This window comes from Zingiber officinale, chromosome 3B, assembly GCF_018446385.1.
Source record: "Zingiber officinale cultivar Zhangliang chromosome 3B, Zo_v1.1, whole genome shotgun sequence".
In the NCBI taxonomy this organism is placed as follows: domain Eukaryota; kingdom Viridiplantae; phylum Streptophyta; class Magnoliopsida; order Zingiberales; family Zingiberaceae; genus Zingiber; species Zingiber officinale.
In genome coordinates, this window is record NC_055991.1 from 131755651 (window position 1) to 131774000 (window position 18350).

Genomic DNA, 18350 nt, shown 5'->3' on the forward strand with positions numbered 1-18350 from the left:
CACCTCAGACCTCTATTAAATTATTAAGCCGTGTTAGAAAAAAATTATATTGGAAAACTTTGACCGAGATCCAGCTTGTAGTGGCATGGCTCCACTATCCAACAATAAGCCAATCAATTTAGATTCATTTTTGGGTGGAACTAAAACCAGATCAAACCTCGATTAATATGTCTTTACAAATTGGCTCAACTTGGTACATATTTAACTATGAGTTTCTCATGGAAGAACTCTTAAGTTTAGATTCCATTAATCAAAGATACATCTTAGTGCATCTATACCAGTTTTTCTATCCAAAATATATAATTTAAGATAAAAATTACTTTGTTAAATTTGAATATCCATTTTTCAATACACCATATATCAACTTTCCTATTTTCTCTCTCTCCTCTATAATGTTTAGGAAATAAAATTCATTCCCTAAATTTAGAGAAGTATTGTTCATACATGCATAATTTAAGGAATGGATAGGGTAGCTAATGCAAAGATTTTTTAATTATCCTATCTAAAATTTAATGTAAAATATTTGAATAGAGTATCTGACGTAGATGCTGTTAATACTCCGGTGCTCTAACATTTTCTAACCTAAGTCTAATAAATTACAATAAGCCAGGGCCATGTGGGTTGGAACTCTCTTAATTAATTATTAATGCTTTGGAAAGATAGATATGCTTAATATGGGAGAAAGGGGAACAAAAGAGAACAATTAATTTCATCTATATTTATTATGACTCATTGAATGTAAAGAAGCAAAGACAATTAATACAATTAAATAGAGGAAGATGGAAAGTCATCCAAAAAAATATAAAATGATATACTGAGTGATATGATGCATGATTGTGGGATCAGTAAGATAATGTAGTTAGGAGTCAAGACCACAGGATGGTCAGAAGTCAAGCTTACGTGAATGTCAGAAGTCAAGCTTACGTGGAGGTCAGAAGTCCAGCCTCCGTGGCTGGTCAGAAGTCAAGCTTACGTGGTCAGGGTTAAAGTCTCAACTGACGGGGCAGTCAAAGGATAGGATTATAAGTCGGACGAGAGCCAGCCCTAATAGCGATTAAGGACCGGGCCCATGGGCCAAGTACGGTTGAGGACTGAGCCCCTAGGCTAGGTAAAGGTAGAGGAAAGAAGGCCCCTGACGTAGAATAGGCCTGGCGTGCAGGTCGGAACGTACATGCCATGGATAACAAGCAGAAGCAGGTCGGGAGACAGACCTGGGCGTACAGGTCGGACGGACAAGCCATGGAGAATAGCGGACAGGAGCTGGTCGGGATACAGACCTGAGCGTGCAGGACGGAACAGACAAGCCATGAATAACAAGCAGAAGCAGGTCGAGATACAGACCTGGGCGTGAACGAACAAGCCATGGAGAATAGCGGACAGAAGCAGGTCGGGATACAGACCTGGGCGTGCAGGTCGGAACGGACAAGTCATGGATAACAAGCAGAAGCAGGTCGGGATACAGACCTGGGCGTGCAGGTCGGAACGGACAAGTCATGGATAACAAGCAGAAACAGGTCGGGATACAGACCTGGGCGTGCAGGTCGGAACGGACAAGTCATGGATAACAAGTAGAAGCAGGTCGCGAGACAGACCTGGGCGTACAGGTCGGAACGGGCAAGCCATGGATAACAAGCAGAAGCAGGTCGAGAGACAGACCTGGTCGAGCAGGTCGGAACGGACAAGCCATGAAGAATAGCGGACAGAAGCAGGTCATGATATAGACCTAGGCGTACAGGTCGGAACAGACAAGCCATGGATAACCACAGAGGCAGGTCGGAATATAGACCTAAGCGTGGAAGTCGGAACGTACAAACCATGGATAACATCATACAGATGCAGGTCGGGATACAGACCTGGCGTGCAGGTCGGGATACAGACCTGGCGTGCAGGTCGGGATACAGACCTGATATACAGGTCGGAACGTACAAGTCACAGATAACAGCATACAGAAACAGGTTGGAATACAGACCGCGGAGTATAGACCTAGCATTCAGGCACTACAGGACAAACAAGTCAGGGAATTGCAACTGCCTGTTAGAGAATGCCAGAGAATAATCAGTATGTCAGGGAATATGCGAACAGTTGGGGCTCATTACCCCTTTTGATTCCATCGCCAGCCTATAAGAAGGTGTCACGTGTCATTCACCACCAGAGAAAGCCTGACAGCCGACATTCCCTGACACCCGTCAGACCCAGAAATTTTCGTTGCAGTATAAAAAGGGATACTTTGTCCCTTATGCAGGTACGCTCACTCGTCATTTCTCACTAGTCTTTACTTTTCATCCTTTCTCTGTATTTTCTGGGGAAAAAGTACCTTATTTGAGCGTCGGAGGGCCTGACCCGGGGACTTTTTCCCTGGTTTCTTGTCTCTAACGACTCGTGGACTCGTCTGAGTGTGCGCAGAGCTGCAGTGTCATCGTCCTGGTCATCTTCCTTCGTCAGCCACCCGTGCGAACCTTTCCAAGGGGTGTCAGGTAAATCAGACGTCTCGACAACTTTCCGTCAACTTCTAGTACATCGAAGTTCGTTTTCATCCGACTCAACTTCCGGACAAAATCACTGAATATGAAGAAAAAGATGTTCATCTCCATCTCTAAACTCTCCATTATTCATAATTCCTCTTCTTACTGTGACTTTTAATTTGAACGTCAGAGTGTAAATGTCGGACACCTCCTGGCGCCGCCTTTGTTTGCAGATATTCCCCGCGGCGATACTCCCTTTTCTTCTTGGCAGCATCGGTCAAAGCATAAGCCAACTCATCGGCGAGTAATCTTGGAGAATCTCGGTGTAGGATCAACGTTGATCACCCAATAGATGGTTTCGGTACCAGACAAACCAAAGAGCACATGCTGATTAGCAAATTTAATGTTATGGGAGGAGGGACAAGATATAGTACCTAACTCTGTACAAAATAGCATTATTTATCAGGAAGAAAGGTCAGCTAACATGGCTTATGAAATAAGCCAAATATTAATTCCTTGATTCAAAGATAGATATATTAAATTATCGGAATTGTTTTCTTGTGGATATCTAATCCTTGCTGACATCAAGTAACATGAAGTTGGAACTGGTCAAGCTGATGAGTGCATGGATGAATATGAGTATGAGCCACGGGAGACGACAGACACATCGTCGTGCGATAGCTTCACAGGGTTCTTGCCTACGCATGTCCATGCATGTCTACATCTGCAAAACAGAGAATACAGTTGGGGGCTGCATGACCTTTCAATCAAGTATTGAAAGTTCTCACATGTCACCTCTTTAGGTTTGTTTATTGATTGTTGTTCGGTATGTATCTCGTACTCCATGCACATGGTTGAGGAAAGTGTAAAGAAGTTAAATAGCCACACTATATCACATGTTTTGCGTGATTGCTGGATTTCATGAACAGGAGCATTAATCATTACTGTAATTTTGTCTCAACTTTTATCATTTATGTGTTTGGAGAATTTGATGCATGTGAGTTCAAATTTGGACTCGATCGCCAAGTACGCAATTCAATTATTATGAGCTTTGATGAGGGTAATTAATCTACCAAATTATATTATATTATTATATGTGGTACTAATTAATTAAACTTGATATCTAGCCCTACAAACTAAAGTCAGAGAGAAAGTACCATTAGCTCTCTGTAGGTTAGGTTCAAAGACATCAAACAAAACCCTGAAAGTCAAGCAAGTTGAAACCCAACGTTGTTGTGGTCCACCATCTTTCAATTCTTGATCAAGAATTCAAGATCGATCGAGTTTATAGATTTGGCCACACTCTTTTAGGAGAGGTCTGTGTTACAATGATCAGCCACGTGCATTCAATTCGATGAGGTCAACAACTATATATCTAGTTAGTTGGTCGATGATATTGGTGGTGTACAACAAGGACACTCCCTCTCTCTCTCCTCTAGATTTTGTTGAATCCAACTCATCACACCGTGTGTGTTTGATAGAGAGAGAGAGGGGGGAGATCGAATTTAATACAATTCCGTGATTCAAGAAACTTTGTGACTGGTTCGACGTCTTCCTCACCGACAGCTCACAAGGAGAAGAAAAAGAGTCTCCGAGTAATTGCTAATTAACCCCTTTCTCCTCCACTTCCACATCCATTGCATGGTAGTTGTGTATATAATAATAGTAAGAATTCTTGAATAATATTGTTCGATTCACCATTTGATTCTAAAATCTATACGCATGCATGATCACACATTTGCATCATCCATCAGCTCTGGTTAATCTTGACACAACCATGTATACGTAATCTAAACCCTCTTTCACACACAAACAAAAGAAATGGTTGTCTCCTTGTGCTAGGGTTAGGTTTTGTTCAATCCACCTGTCTCGCGAACCATGGAATTTTAGCTGCCTGATTACCTCACTTCATTTAATTCCCTTCTCTCCTAAACAAGATAAGTCAATCAAAGAAGCAAGGTTATAGGTAGAAGAAGAGGAAGGGGAAATTTTCTTTGGCTGGGGCTGCCATGGCAAGTAGTGGGAAGGACGCATCTACTAGCCCCGGCGAAGAAGGAGGAGGAGGAAATGGAGGGAGCTCAAGCAATAGCACCGTCGAGGAGAGTGATCGGGACCAGAGGATGAGAGGAGTGCGCCAATACGTCAGATCAAAGAACCCGAGGATTCGGTGGACGCCGGAATTGCACCTTTGCTTCGTTCGCGCAGTCAAGAGGCTTGGTGGCAAAGCCAGTGAGTTAGATCTCTTCAATTGATCGATCGATTGATCGAAAAAGCTCTTCGGTTTCTTGATCTAAAGCTGTTCGATCCATCTCTCTCTGATCTCATCTTGTTAATTAATAAGCAGAAGCAACACCAAAGCTGGTACTTCAGCTGATGAATGTGAAGGGACTCAGCATAGCTCATATCAAGAGTCACCTCCAGGTTTGAGTTCTTTGATTATCAAGACGGATATAAGCTTAAGATTTTGCACCTTAATTTGTCGTGATAAATCACTTATTTGTTTACAGATGTATAGAAGTAAGAAGATGGATGATTCTGGTCACGGTATATATCCATTCTTTTTGTAATTATTGATCAATAGGGTTTAGGATATAGATTGACAGATCATGATCGATTACTTGTTTCAGTCATGGAGCATCCACAAATAATGGTGGAAAGCAGTGAGCAACATGTGTACAGTCTCAACAAGTTTCCAACATTATTGGACACTTGTAATAACACTAATTGGAGGTACACTTAAAATCAGCTTCTGATTAAATTTAATGATCAATGAATTACCATGACTAGTTAAAATTCCCTCTTTTTTCATTATAATCTGCAGATCAGATGAGTTTCCTTGGAGCAACCACAGATCACATTGGGTATTCCAAAACCAAATCCTCAGAAAGGCCATGAGTGATGCTGCTACTGCAACAGCTGCTAATGGATTAATAAGATATTATGATTTGGCAAATGGCATGGTACCTTCAAATCCAAGCTCCAAAACAGACAGAGAAACTCTCAGTCAAAATGTTCAAGAAGGAAGCCAAGAGCCCGATCTCACTCTATCTCTGAGTATTGGATTATCAAGGAAGGATAAAAGACCCAAAACCTTGGGAGATGAGACAGCAACAGATAGGAAGTCTTCACTCTCTTTGTTTAGTTCTTCTTCATGACTGGAAACATGATGCATGCCAAGGAGCAGCAGGGTAGAAGAAAAAGATCAATTAATTAATCAGAGCTTGATGATCAAGTACTGTGGATCTGACTGCATGATCCTAATGTAGTGAGATGTTTGGTACTTGAACTTGTTTAATTATTTTCTCTCTTAATTTCCATTTATATATTGTATGACAGGATTATTATGCATAGATTTAATCACCTGTATGTACAGTAGAAATATTAATTAAATGGCATGCATTTGTTGAGAAGAAGATTGACTTGACTGGTCCTTAAATTTGCCTTTGATTTTGTTGTGCATTCCTTGTGGTTAGAATTAAATGGTCGGTATAGTGAATACTTTTGTTAATTTCCAGTATAATAATTGTGATAATATGGAAGTTTTTTTTTTCTTAAGTAATCTCAATTAACTCTTGTTTACATCATAAATGTTTATGTAATTTGCATGGCATATATATTTAAGGTCTAGGTATCCAGATTAATTACAATTATAAAAGTCATGTAATTAAATAGGTTGTAAATCATATGTTACAATTCTTAACAAAACTACTTTGGTTAGATAATTGAATTATTTGTCATATTCATTCAACATTTGCATAGGGACTTAATAAGTTTAGGTGTGCTCATTTTTTTTTAAATAAGTTTATGTGATAAAGTTTTTCTCTCCGTGTAGACTAGTATAAATTTATTTAAATAATAAGGAAAAAAAATACTTTTAACCCACTATATTTTCTATCAAATTATATTTTACCTGTATTTAAAAAATAATGCTTAACCCTCCTTTGACCAAAGTCAAATGTGAAAAAATTATAAAAGATAATTATATCCTTATGTTTTTTATTTTTTTTATAATATTAAGAGGGAAAAAATATATTGAATTGATGTGGAAAATAATTACATATATATTTGGGGTCGGCTCTTTAATTATTAATTAGTTGGATCGATGGTATACACATGGAGAAAAACATATATATAAGGACAAAAAAAAATATAGAAGCATTTAGTGATTGTGCCCTTCATCACTCGCTCGGATCTGTGGTTGATGTTAGTTTGTCGGTGCGCCCGCTCTCGATGTCTTGCAAAGCAAAGCATGCCAGTTCATGGTTGGTATTGTCGGTGTTATTCTTTTTGGCGATCAAGTCAGTGATGAATTGAAATGTGAGGCTCATGTGCATGCATGAGAAAAATAAAAGAGCTCAAAGAAGATGAAGAAAGTTTACCTTCGCGTAAAAAAAAAAAATTATACCTTCACCTATTTTCGTGGAATCTTAGATAATTGTGGACAGAGACGGATCTAAAATTTTAAATTTATAGGGAAGTAAAGAAAATAATTATTATACATTGTATTCAAAAGCTACAAACCGGGACAATAAAAACATACATTTTAAACTACTTAATTTTATTCATATAATTAATTTTTATATATTATTAGAGGTTACAAGTAATTTATTGATTTTAATTAGTAAATCAATAGTCATACATATGTTGAAAATATCAATTAAAAACTTGAATTATCTAGAATTAGTTTAGATATCAACAAAGGAAATAAAAGTGAACATAAATTATTAATAAATTTAATATTATTTTTTCCTTTGAAGATTATCAAAAAAAATATCAAAAACCAAAGACATAATTATTTTTTACAAATTTTGTTCACATTTGACTTTGGTCCAACGAGGTTAAATGTTATTTTTAAAATATAGGAGGGTAAAATGTTACTTGATGGAAAATAGAGGGGTTAAAGATATTTTTCTCAAATAATAATAATTAATGTGATTTGATATAAGTATACAAGCGGTTCAAAATATAAAATTAAACGAGTGAAGATTTGGATAACGAATTATTTCAAGTCTCCGTTTAGAAATGTATGTGCATTCTATTATCTGCTCATCTTCTCAGGAGGTCAGATCTTCTGGTCTAAAATTTTTTGAACCAGAAAAGGCCTTATCCATTTATTGGCGGGATGAATTGGACCCTACCTATTAAACAGGTGGGATCCAGTTCATTCAGCCAATAAATGAATAGTGGACCAGGACTGGTCCAGGAATCCTGGACCAGAGGATCCCTGTCCACAGGTGCCTGAATTTATAAATTTTGTTTTGACCCAAAACAAAATTTATTATCAACTAGTTAAGGTATTCATATTAGTTTGAAGATTAATATATATCACCTCTTTCAAAAATAGAGTTTATATGTCATATACTTATTATAATAATATCTTTCACATATTTATATTCATTTATTTAATATTAATCCTCATTATTTGTGGGATTGTCCATTTATTTATTTTTATTCTTTATATAAAATTAATTTTCTTATTTTATTTTTATATAAAATCGCTCGTTAACAATGTTGAAAGAATTGAACGTAATTAAAATATTGGTTAACACTCACTCATATTGGTATAACATCATTTGAGTATTATAACACCTACCATTAACTATGAAAATTGAGTTAGGTGGGTCATTTAATATTAATATAACAAAAGGGATATAAATATAATATTCATTATATATTTGCCTCCAAACTGTAGTAGAAAATGAATGGATATGTGAAAAAAATTATCTATATATTTCTCATTGCCATTTATTTGAATAATCTTACAACATTTATAAGGACAATTTACTTTTCCATACTATTTTAAAATGAAAAGTTAGCCCATGATTTTAAAAGTTTAAAATCCAATGCAGATTCAGTAAAATAAATGAATTTAATTAGCTAGGAAATAAAAAAAAAATCGCATATAACTACCCTGATAAATATATATATATATATATATATATACATGTTCCTTATCAGTGTATCATGATAGACGAGTGAAGGGACCCGCAAGCAAACAATCGTTGACTGCATATGGGCATGCGACAGCATCGACATAACATAAGGAAACAACTAGTTCATGAATTTCAAAAGGGTGAAAATAATAAGGTACCTGAAGCTTATTTAAAATACGTTAATCTATCTCAAAATTTTAGTGAAACCATTCTGATTGTCTCAAACCAAACTCAAAAAGACGTCATACATTGCTCGCTAATACAAGGGAAAATCCACACTAACGTCAAAAGCAAACCAAAAAACCAATGACTTGACACACAATGACACTGATAAATCGCATCGTTGAACAAACTACAAAAGAGACCAAAATAGAAACTCTGATATTCTACTAATCAAGAGAGATCAATCTTCAGAAGGTGCCTCCGCTTTGGTCTCTGTTCCTGTTTTTTCTGCTGTTTTTTCAGAACCCTTTTCAGGTTTGGTGTCATCCACGCTTAATGTGCTCAACTGTCCAACGGCATCAGACACTTCCTCGCTACTTTTTTCTTCGACGTCTCCGGTGGACTCAGTGATGCCTTCAACCGTCTCCATGAATTTCTTGCAGTCTGCAGTGAATGAGTAAACCATAGAAATCACAACATGACAAATGGTGGAAAGAGACCAGAAAATTGAGCATTAGTTCACAGCCCGTTTTTGCTTTGCATGGATAACCGAGATAATAGTAAGTGAGAGATAGCAAACGACAGTGAAGTTGAACAAGCAATGGTTGAGCGCATAAACAATTTTAAGCTATGAAAATTTTAAACTTATGGTTGAATTCAAACAAGAGATGAAAAATCTCTAGAACCAGTTCATCCACATTTCAAGGTTCAAGCTGGGATTGTGAAAAATCTACTAGATTGGTCATGTCTCCAAAATTATTTCAACTCAACACAATTCAACCCACCTCATCCACAAACTAGAAAAATAACTTATTTCTAGCAAATTTATTCAAATTTCAACTTTTTGACAATTTTCTTGAGATGCCTGATTTCTAGGAAGATATCAGATGTACCTCAAGTAAGACTGATCGACCTCAACTGAATTGTATCAGTAATTGCCAGTTTTGACATGCTGGTAAATGTGTTATCATATTATGCATTTGGCTTGTTTAATGATATATGTATTACTAAATATCAAAAATTTAAATTAGTTGCTAGCATATAATTAAGCATATCCAAATAACATTCTACATCTCGATATGAATGTGCTTTAGTATAATTTAATTATAATAAACTTTACAACCTTACTGATTGGGCTTCATAGAACTCATAATTATCTATTCTCATATTTTCTGATTGCAATTGCTTATGGGGTCAATTCTAATATTGTACGATCCAAACTTGTTGGTAGGCCTTATTTTGCATTTCCACAGCCTTAAAAATAAAGATTCTGGCTTCCACAACCACCGAACGTGTTTAGAACTGGTTTGTAAATTGATCACAAAGCAAGCTCCTTTCAACTGGGCTATAAGTTTCTAGACATGTTGATGGTAGATGCTAATATGCTATAAATTTCACATGTTTGTCAAATTTCACCTTATGATCATCCATCCTAAACCATTGAATTGAACAATCAATCACATTGAAGAATTCAAAAATAGTTTTAACTTTCAAAAAAGTTGTGCCCAATAGTAATTTGTCTATATAATTTTGTCATTTCTTATTCAATCATCCCAAAAAATTATTTTGTTCAATGAAGGGGGATTCGTTCAAGAATAGCTCATATTTTCCATCAGGTGAACTAGAATAGTAAAAAAAAACAATTATTAAATGTCTACAGACACAGACTCCAATATATGTAAGTATTCAAAGTATGCAACTCAATTGGAAAGGATTATTTCACTATTTAATTCTTGAGCACATTCAGCACCTTCCACATAGTCAACTCAACAAGACCATGATATGAAAAAGGTGTCCAAGTCAATGGAGTAACAAGTTACAAGTAACATCCACTTATGGGAAAAGAGCACAAAATGTCTAAAAATAATGACATTAATCCTAGATAACAGCGAATCATTTGGAAATTAAATGAAAAAGTGCTAAAATTTCTGAGACTAAAATGGAACATGTAACCAAAAGAATAAATGGGTATATTTTATTTGCAGCAAACATAAACAGTTGGCATAAAGTACAAGGACCAGCCTATGCTGAACAGTAATTCTTTACGGGAGAAAAAAAATACTCACTTTCTACTGAACCAAAACGAATGCAGAACAGCTCCTCTTTCAACTCCCCGTCAGCAAAATCTGATGCGTGCCAAACACACGACTTGTCGCTTCCCGCATGCTCTTGAAGTTTGATCGACGGAACAACTGATACAGAAGATTTCCCCCAAAAAAAAATTGACATTATTTGATCTTTCAATAGCAAAGAACAAAAAATCGAGTAGCGAACGAGTTTTCACCGAGATGGTTAGCGCAAATCTTGAGGGTCTTGGCCTGGCGCATAACTAGCCGAACCTTTCCGGTCCCCTGGTGCTTCAATAATTTGACGCTCCCCGTACCCCGCTCCTTCCACTGGTTTCCGTCTTTATCGAACCGATAAAGTTTCGCCTTTCTGATTCGGTCAGAGTCTAGTAGCATGAGAACGGTATACAAACAAACTACACAGACGAAACGAGTTCATGTAGAAGGGAATACTTACAGGTCGAGTAGGACGTCCTCTTCCTCCTCACCAGTAGTGACAGCGACCTCCGCAAGGGCAACGATGGGAGCGATCTGGGCGCCGGTGTCCTCGTCCTCGCCGACAGCCGCTGCCACGTCCTCGTGATCGGGTGAGTCGCTCGCCATGGAATTCCGATTGCACAAGGAGGACGAGAAAATTGTAGAATGATTAGGGTTTAGGTTTTAGGATATATAAAGCAAACGTTTCGGGGGGACGCATGGAGAATTCATATGCGGATCAGGATCTACCGTCCGATCCGTCCCAAAAGATATTTTGCCATCTGATTTAGGGGACTAATTTGGAGTTTCCATGAGATGCCATCATTGTCCCATGTGCGCCGCACGTGGCTCAAAAGATGCAAAGAAGGAAAAATCAGATCTTTTTTATAATTTTAGTTATAGTTAAAACATTAGTTAGAATTATTTCAATTTACTTAAAATTATTTTCACTTGGTCAAAACCTTTAAAAGATGATTTTACGTCATATAAAAAACCACAAACTTCAAATGATTTAATAAAATTATTTTAATTTATCAGAGCAACTACAACAAACTTTCCTTAACTCCAAACTATTGGATTTACACAATACAAGCTAATCTGACAATCTCGCACAGAAGCAATGGGACTAATGACATTCAGCTATTTCACAAATTATTAACTGATACTAAATTATACAGTTATTGCAATCTATGAATTGTTAATTTAGGATAATTGTTGAAGGAAGAAGGATTCCAGGTGCATGCTTCTCAACAAATGCATTTTCACAAGCAACGAGTCTGAGAATACTGTGATCCGACAGGTTGTACCTGCACCTTGCCTCAGTGAAACTCTTACCAAGAACTTGATCGAGCCAATCATTCAAAGCTCCTTTGTTTTCTGATGACCATGTCGCTGCTGCGATTATCTCTGCCATAGCCTTGGGATCTATCTCCAACAAGCAATCTGAGCCAAAAACACCATGAAAGATATTGCTTATGTCCCCCAATATGCTATCGACAAGGGCATCAAAATCAATGGGCTTGAAGTCCACCACCACGTCTACTAGGTTGAGCAAGTCTTCCATCCATCCATTTGAAAATTCCAAACTGAGACCTTCATGACCAGTGGAATCGTCATCATAGGCTTCAAGCTCTTGCACAGACAGATTCAGGTCTAAGAAGGGCTTTACAGTTTTGAACACCCTTTTTGCGGGCATCAAAGTTCCATACTGGGTCTTGCAGCCATCAGAGACATTCAACTTGCGCTTACTTACAGAAAGCGAGTGTAAATTTAGGTACACTTGATACCTCCTGAATTTTGGAATTGTCGCAAAGGGGGGCTTATTAGTTCTTGAGCTATTAGTAGCCTCTTGAGAAGGTTCTAAGTGAATTTTCATCTGCCAAGAGCAAGCAGCCAAAATAGAATCCTCAGAAAAACTAGTGCAATCTTTCCTATCAGAGGTTTGACCTTGAGTGATTGAGGAAGCCAAGACAAATACAACATTATTGATACTAAATTGCCTTCCGTGAGAATCAGGAAACTTGCCAGTTCGGATAGCCTGAGATAAGCTGTTCTGAGCAAGCAAGTCAGCTTTATCCACATTTTCAAGGAATACAACAGACTGTGGTTTCCTGCTTAGCTCTTCAACGATATAATCAACATTCATTTTTCCTCTAAAGTGGTCATTTCCCTTGACATCCTGCTGCAAAAAGATGGTTCTGGGATGGGGAATACCATCATGGCAACTTAGGTCAATGCACACAAAGTTTTCTTTGCTTCCATATAACATTTCTGCAAGAGCCATTGCCATTTTCCTCTTTCCAATCTTATCTGGACCATGAAAATTAAGCCAAATATCTCCTCTCAGGATTGCTCCGCGACGCCTTTGGCCATTCTTGTAGGAGATTATAGCTTGACTAACAGCACTCACTGCTGCTTCTTGACGGCCAACCTTTTTCATGAGACTAGTATAAAATAGTTTATAACTACTGGAGTCAAGTGCCTGATGTGTACCTGATGAGATGAGTGGGGGTTTATCATATACAGAAATGCAATCACTTGAGCTCTGTGAGAATAAGCGAGTTGGAACAAGCGGATGGGTACTCTTTGTTTGGTAATCTTGATGGACAGAGCCAGAAAAGGATTCAACAGGAAAATCTAGGTTATTTCCTTCGACCATATCAACTTTACTTGTCGGCAAACAACTAGTGAACTTGGAATGATCCTTTTGTAGTTCTAATCCATTTTCTTCAACCAATTGAAGCTTCATGGACAGTAAACAACCAGAGAACTCAGAATTATCTTTTTGTAGTTGAAAAGCAGGACTGTCATTATCGTTAATAGGCTCATGACGAGTTCCCAAAACCAAATCTGTTATCACTGATGTTACAGAGGAAGGTGAAGTATGGCCATCATCTTGGTGAGAAAGGAAGCTGTCTCTCTGAAATTCTTCACTTCTTGAAAGTCTTTCTGGAAATTTTGACAACAAATCCTTATTTCCCAGTTCCATAAGTGAAGGCATAGACATACTATCATCACCAATGGTGATTTTGTTTGTGCATACACCAATAGGAAATGAAATTTCAAACCCTTTTCGTCTTGGAGCATCATCAGGATTTTCCAAATTCTCATTGCAAGGCTTCTCTGTGTCAAAAACACAACAAACAGCAGGAAAATCTTCCATATTGGTTTTTAGGCAATCAGAATGGAAACATCGGCAACTATCATTCCACATTTTGTGAAGATTAAGAGGTTTAGCATTCAGAACTGTCTTATCATCTTTAGCCTGAAATGAAAGAACTCATGACTTCTTCCCAAAGAAGAAAATGAATTAACATGCATTTGCTGCCACATTTTACACAAGGGTAAACATGGAGCCATATGTGGTTCAACATAACCTTGTGAATCATTTGAAGTGACAACGCAAGTTATTTAAATTTACTACTAGAGCTAAAAAAATAAATGGAATTATTAGAAGACTCACCTTTGTTGCATCTTCTTCATCATTCAAGTTAACCTTAGAGGCTTTGCGTAACCAAAAGGGCATGTTCCCATATTCTTTATCATCAACTGAAGCTGGATGGTTGTTAATATTTACAGATTCATGTTCGTACTTGCCATAATCATAACAAGGCTCATAGTGGAACATCGATGGATACACACTGCTGAACAGGCCTTTTGACTCATATGTCGTGGGGGAAACCCCTCCTAATGGAACAAATGACTCCAAGCTGTAGCATGATTAAGACATTATTGATATTCCAATAATTGAGGTTATCGGAAGTGAAAACATTGACATTACTAAAGGATTATGAGATTAATTAAAGCAACTGATGATGATATCTGTGTATTGTGTAGATCAAATAAAAAAATCATAAGGTATGAAAAAAATAGTACAACATACAGAACTAGGACGATATCCTATACAGTCAGTTGATGAAAGAATGGCACAACTGCCTAAAGCCAGAAAACTTTTCAAACAACACAATGCAAAAGAAAAGGCCATGGTGATAATGGAATTTTACCCATTGGAAATTGAGTTTATGGATAACAATATAGTAAGTGCACTATTAGATAAAAAAGGACAGCTTAGTGCACGAAGCTCCCGCCATGCGGGGTTCCGGGGAAGGATCTATTGTATGTAGCCTTACTTTTTGCAAGAGGCTGTTCAAACCAGTGACCTTTAGGTCACAAAGCAATAAGTGCACTATCAGATGGTAAAGCAATATTACTCCTAACGAAGATGGATAGAGCAGATAAGGGCCTGTCATGTAAGTATCAATGCTCTTCTTTCAGAGTGCTATTCAAATGATACCACAACAAAATATGAATTTAAGGAAACTGCACAATGAAGCTCCCTTTGCTTTATGCTTAAAATGAACTGGCAATGCAATTTCAATTGTCAATAAATAGAGATGTCAGTGATGAGAGTTAGATAGTGACTAACCAATCTTTCAAGAAGCTTATAATCACTATATGAAGGTGTAAAAAAACTGATTTCTAAACTCATGAAAACAGATAAATATGTTTTGAACACTCATGAGCTTATCTTTTTAGTGTTTATGAATAAAGTTCATGAATAGTTAATGAACAAACTTCTTCACAGCCTGTTTATTGTCTTGGGAGCTCAATTATGGAAGAAAATGTTTGGATGTGTGTGGACAGTCGAGGAATGAACTGTGACTGTCTTTGAACACATGAAACATCATTGGTAAATGTTGCATTCTTGGACGTGCGGGTGTGTGCGCACACCTCTATTTGTCCTTCCTAGAGATACTAATATTTGTTTTCTACCTACAGATCTGTTATCTAAAGACAAATTAGTTCGCATCAGTGGCAATCAGAAACTAAAAGTTACTTTTCTGTTAATAGGTATCTTAATTTGGCTATGCATCTAAAGTTCCTTTAATGAATGAAACATCATAGGAATGTATAAGACATGTATGCAACAATTAAATATATACAAATCTATGGGTTTAGCATGTTAATCTCCAACTTATAGGACCAAAAAGGGCCATATGAGAAGTTATTCCCAGTGATATTAACAATAACAATACAGACGAAGAATAAATGGAGATGCACGTTTAGTTTCAAATTGAAAGAAAGACTCAATCTATCACTGTGGCTACCAATAAAGATTTGAAAATGGAATTAGGAACTACATAGTAAATTCACCTACCTTGGAGATCTAGGAATGGATCCACCGATCGAAGTACAAACCGAAGTGATTGGCAACAACTGCAGATCCCAATCTTTATCGAGCATCGGATGCTTGGATAAGAACTTCATGTATGTCTCATATGTCGCCGACCATCCCATCAACCATAACCTCCCATGGTAGACTTCCAACAATCTCGTGAGCTCCAAAACCAAGCAGCTTTCCTGTTCATGGCATTCAACGCTGCCTTCCACAATTCCTTTCAAATCCCCAATGTTCAAGACCACCCCTGACGACTCTGGCTTCTCATTCAACTCCTCCAATTGAGTAGCAATCGTCAACTGCTCGAAGCCACAGTTTCCAAGCTCGGCCACCTCCTTTTCGATGCTCAAAAACTTTATTCCACGGAGCTCCGGCGGCAGAATCACCCAATTCTGCCGTTTGATGGCCTGGGCAAAGTCTCTAGCTGCCTCACCAGCGCCTATACCGACCAGCATAGGGTTCCGTCCGCTCATCTTTCGGGTAAGGATCTCCCCTATTCTCCGGCAGTTTTCCTCGCTGCTGTCGGAGCAGAGCTGTGTTGCTGCATCGAAGGGGAAAACGAGCCGCCCGGAGGTGAGCGTCGCCTCGAATCCATCCCCCGAAGAGAAATTACATAGGAACAGCGGCGGGCACCTGGCGGCACGGGGGAAGCGGAGGATGGGCGGCGGAGGGCGGAGGATAGCGAGCTTTATGTCCGTGCTGCAAAACCCGGCATCTCCAAACACCCGGCTCACCACGGGGTCATCCAAGATCGCGAGCACTAGATGCTGGAGCTCCACCTTCACACCAGAGAACGACGATGCACTCCCGGGTGCGGCAGCGCTCTGCTGCTGCTGATAAAAGTGGAACGAGTCAGGGTTCCTTCGCTGGTTCGCCTGCGATCGCTTAATCGCCGCCATGAGTGAGTTCGAGACCGGCGGCTCCTCGGCCCCCTCCGCCGCCTGACGACTCGTCGTCGTAGAAGCCGATGGCAGCCGCTCGAGCGCCAGCCCGAAACAGTGTTCCAGAGCCTTGAACTGCAGCCTAGGAGAGTACGCCGAGCTCCGTGCCCGCGACAGCGCATCACGCAGAATCGAACACGCAGCAACCGATTCGCCACCGTTCGGACCTCCTCCGCCAGAAGAGGAGGAAGAAGAGACAAGAAGCGCGTAAACAACATGGAGGGAGGTGGTCTGGGCGTGCGCGCGGCGACGGGCGACACCAACGGCGTCGTTGAGTGCGGCAGCGGCTTCGGCCGCGAGGCAAGCAAGCGCGTTATCAACCGGCGTTGGCATCCCAGCCGCTGCCAAGGATCATATAGCACCAAACAACGGAAATACCCAGTAAAAAAACCGCCTTTTGCCAATATTAAATTCTCGAGCGACTCCTGCGCAAGCCGTACGTGCGCTAATAAATAAACAACTCCAGGTCCAATCCGGGGGAAGAAAGCAACCGGCAATCGGAGGAAGGAGAAGGGGGAAGAACGGTATGGAAAACGGGAGGAGATGGAGTCTCACAGGGGTAATATGGCAAACACTTGGTGGTGGTACTACTACTAGTAGTGCGGCCTCTGTAATCTAGTCGTGGCAGAAAGGTGGGTGTGGGGTGGGGTTGGGGGGGCCGAGGGAGGAGGGACGAGGAGCACAAGGCGGAAGGACCCACGCGTCGTCGTCTCGGTCGTCTCTCGTTGGTTGGGCTGGCTCGCCGGGGAAGGAAGCATCCGTTGACGTACGCATCCATCGCTGCTGCCCCTTTTTGCGTAAATCTGGCGTGGGGCAAGTGGGCGGACGCTGATGGGTGCTCTCTGTGGGCAGACACTGGGGAGTGGGGACCGATGGTCGATGGAGGAGAAGACGGCGGCTTCCGACGGCCCATGAAATTTTTGTTTCAAATTTATTATATAAACTTCTACAAATTTTCATACCTAATATAAATCATATAATCGTGTTGTTTTCAAACTATAGAATTTAACCAAACTAATAGGCACCGAACTTAACAATATCAATTTTCAAAAATGAAAATAATACGTTTACCAATAATAAATAAATAAATAGTTATTGAATATTTTGTTTTGAGGTAACATTTTCAGGTCATGCTTTCCTTCCAAATTTTTTTATATAAAGGCGAGATGTGATGGAAGTGGCACTGGTGGTGATGGGAAAGTGAATCGGAAGCTTGATCTTTGCCGCCCACCACATACATTCCCTTTCTACTCCGTTGGAATCCAATAGATTCTTGAAATGGACTTGAGGGCCCACCGTATGCTTTATTTTACTTTTTTTTTTTAGTTTTGTTCTGATTTTTTGTTTTTCAAAAATTAACTCTTTAGATTTTTCTTTTCAAAAACACAAGTATATCAATAATTAAATCAAAGTTGAGGAGAAAAAAAAAAGTCAATTATAATTGATACGGTGAATAAAATAAGACCTAAAGTAAAAAAAATCAACTGATATAGTGGTCAAGATTACAGAATGATTAATACTCAAGGTTGGTAGAGACGTACGGCTCGATCGAATAGTCCAATCTATCGGACCTCTTATCCGATCAAATCTCCAAGGCCTCTCGGCACGATAGAATCCTAAATCGATTCTAA

The 18350-nt window shown here is 39.0% G+C and overlaps 3 protein-coding genes across 3 annotated transcripts; 1 reads left to right on the forward strand and 2 right to left on the reverse strand.

Annotated features, from left to right (window-relative positions):
- Nucleotides 1–4292: 4292 nt before the first annotated feature.
- LOC121968635 (probable transcription factor KAN4) lies at nt 4293–5866 on the forward strand. The gene is made up of 5 exons (XM_042518948.1): nt 4293–4691; nt 4807–4883; nt 4970–5006; nt 5090–5192; nt 5284–5866. Exons 1-5 carry the CDS (start codon nt 4472–4474, stop codon nt 5615–5617), a joined length of 771 nt encoding a protein of 256 aa, XP_042374882.1. The 5' UTR covers nt 4293–4471; the 3' UTR covers nt 5618–5866.
- A 2670-nt stretch (nt 5867–8536) lies between these two features.
- Nucleotides 8537–11275, reverse strand: LOC121967803 (ran-binding protein 1 homolog a-like). The gene is made up of 4 exons (XM_042518254.1): nt 11081–11275; nt 10842–10993; nt 10624–10749; nt 8537–9001 (listed from the first exon to the last, which is right to left on the reverse strand). The coding sequence occupies exons 1-4, from the start codon at nt 11224–11226 to the stop codon at nt 8799–8801; spliced, it is 627 nt and encodes a 208-aa protein (XP_042374188.1). The 5' UTR covers nt 11227–11275; the 3' UTR covers nt 8537–8798.
- Nucleotides 11276–11607: 332 nt separating this feature from the next.
- On the reverse strand, nt 11608–17303 carry LOC121967804 (protein DWARF 53-LIKE-like). The gene is made up of 3 exons (XM_042518256.1): nt 15758–17303; nt 14063–14309; nt 11608–13864 (listed from the first exon to the last, which is right to left on the reverse strand). Exons 1-3 carry the CDS (start codon nt 17050–17052, stop codon nt 11798–11800), a joined length of 3609 nt encoding a protein of 1202 aa, XP_042374190.1. The 5' UTR covers nt 17053–17303; the 3' UTR covers nt 11608–11797.
- Nucleotides 17304–18350: the final 1047 nt, after the last annotated feature.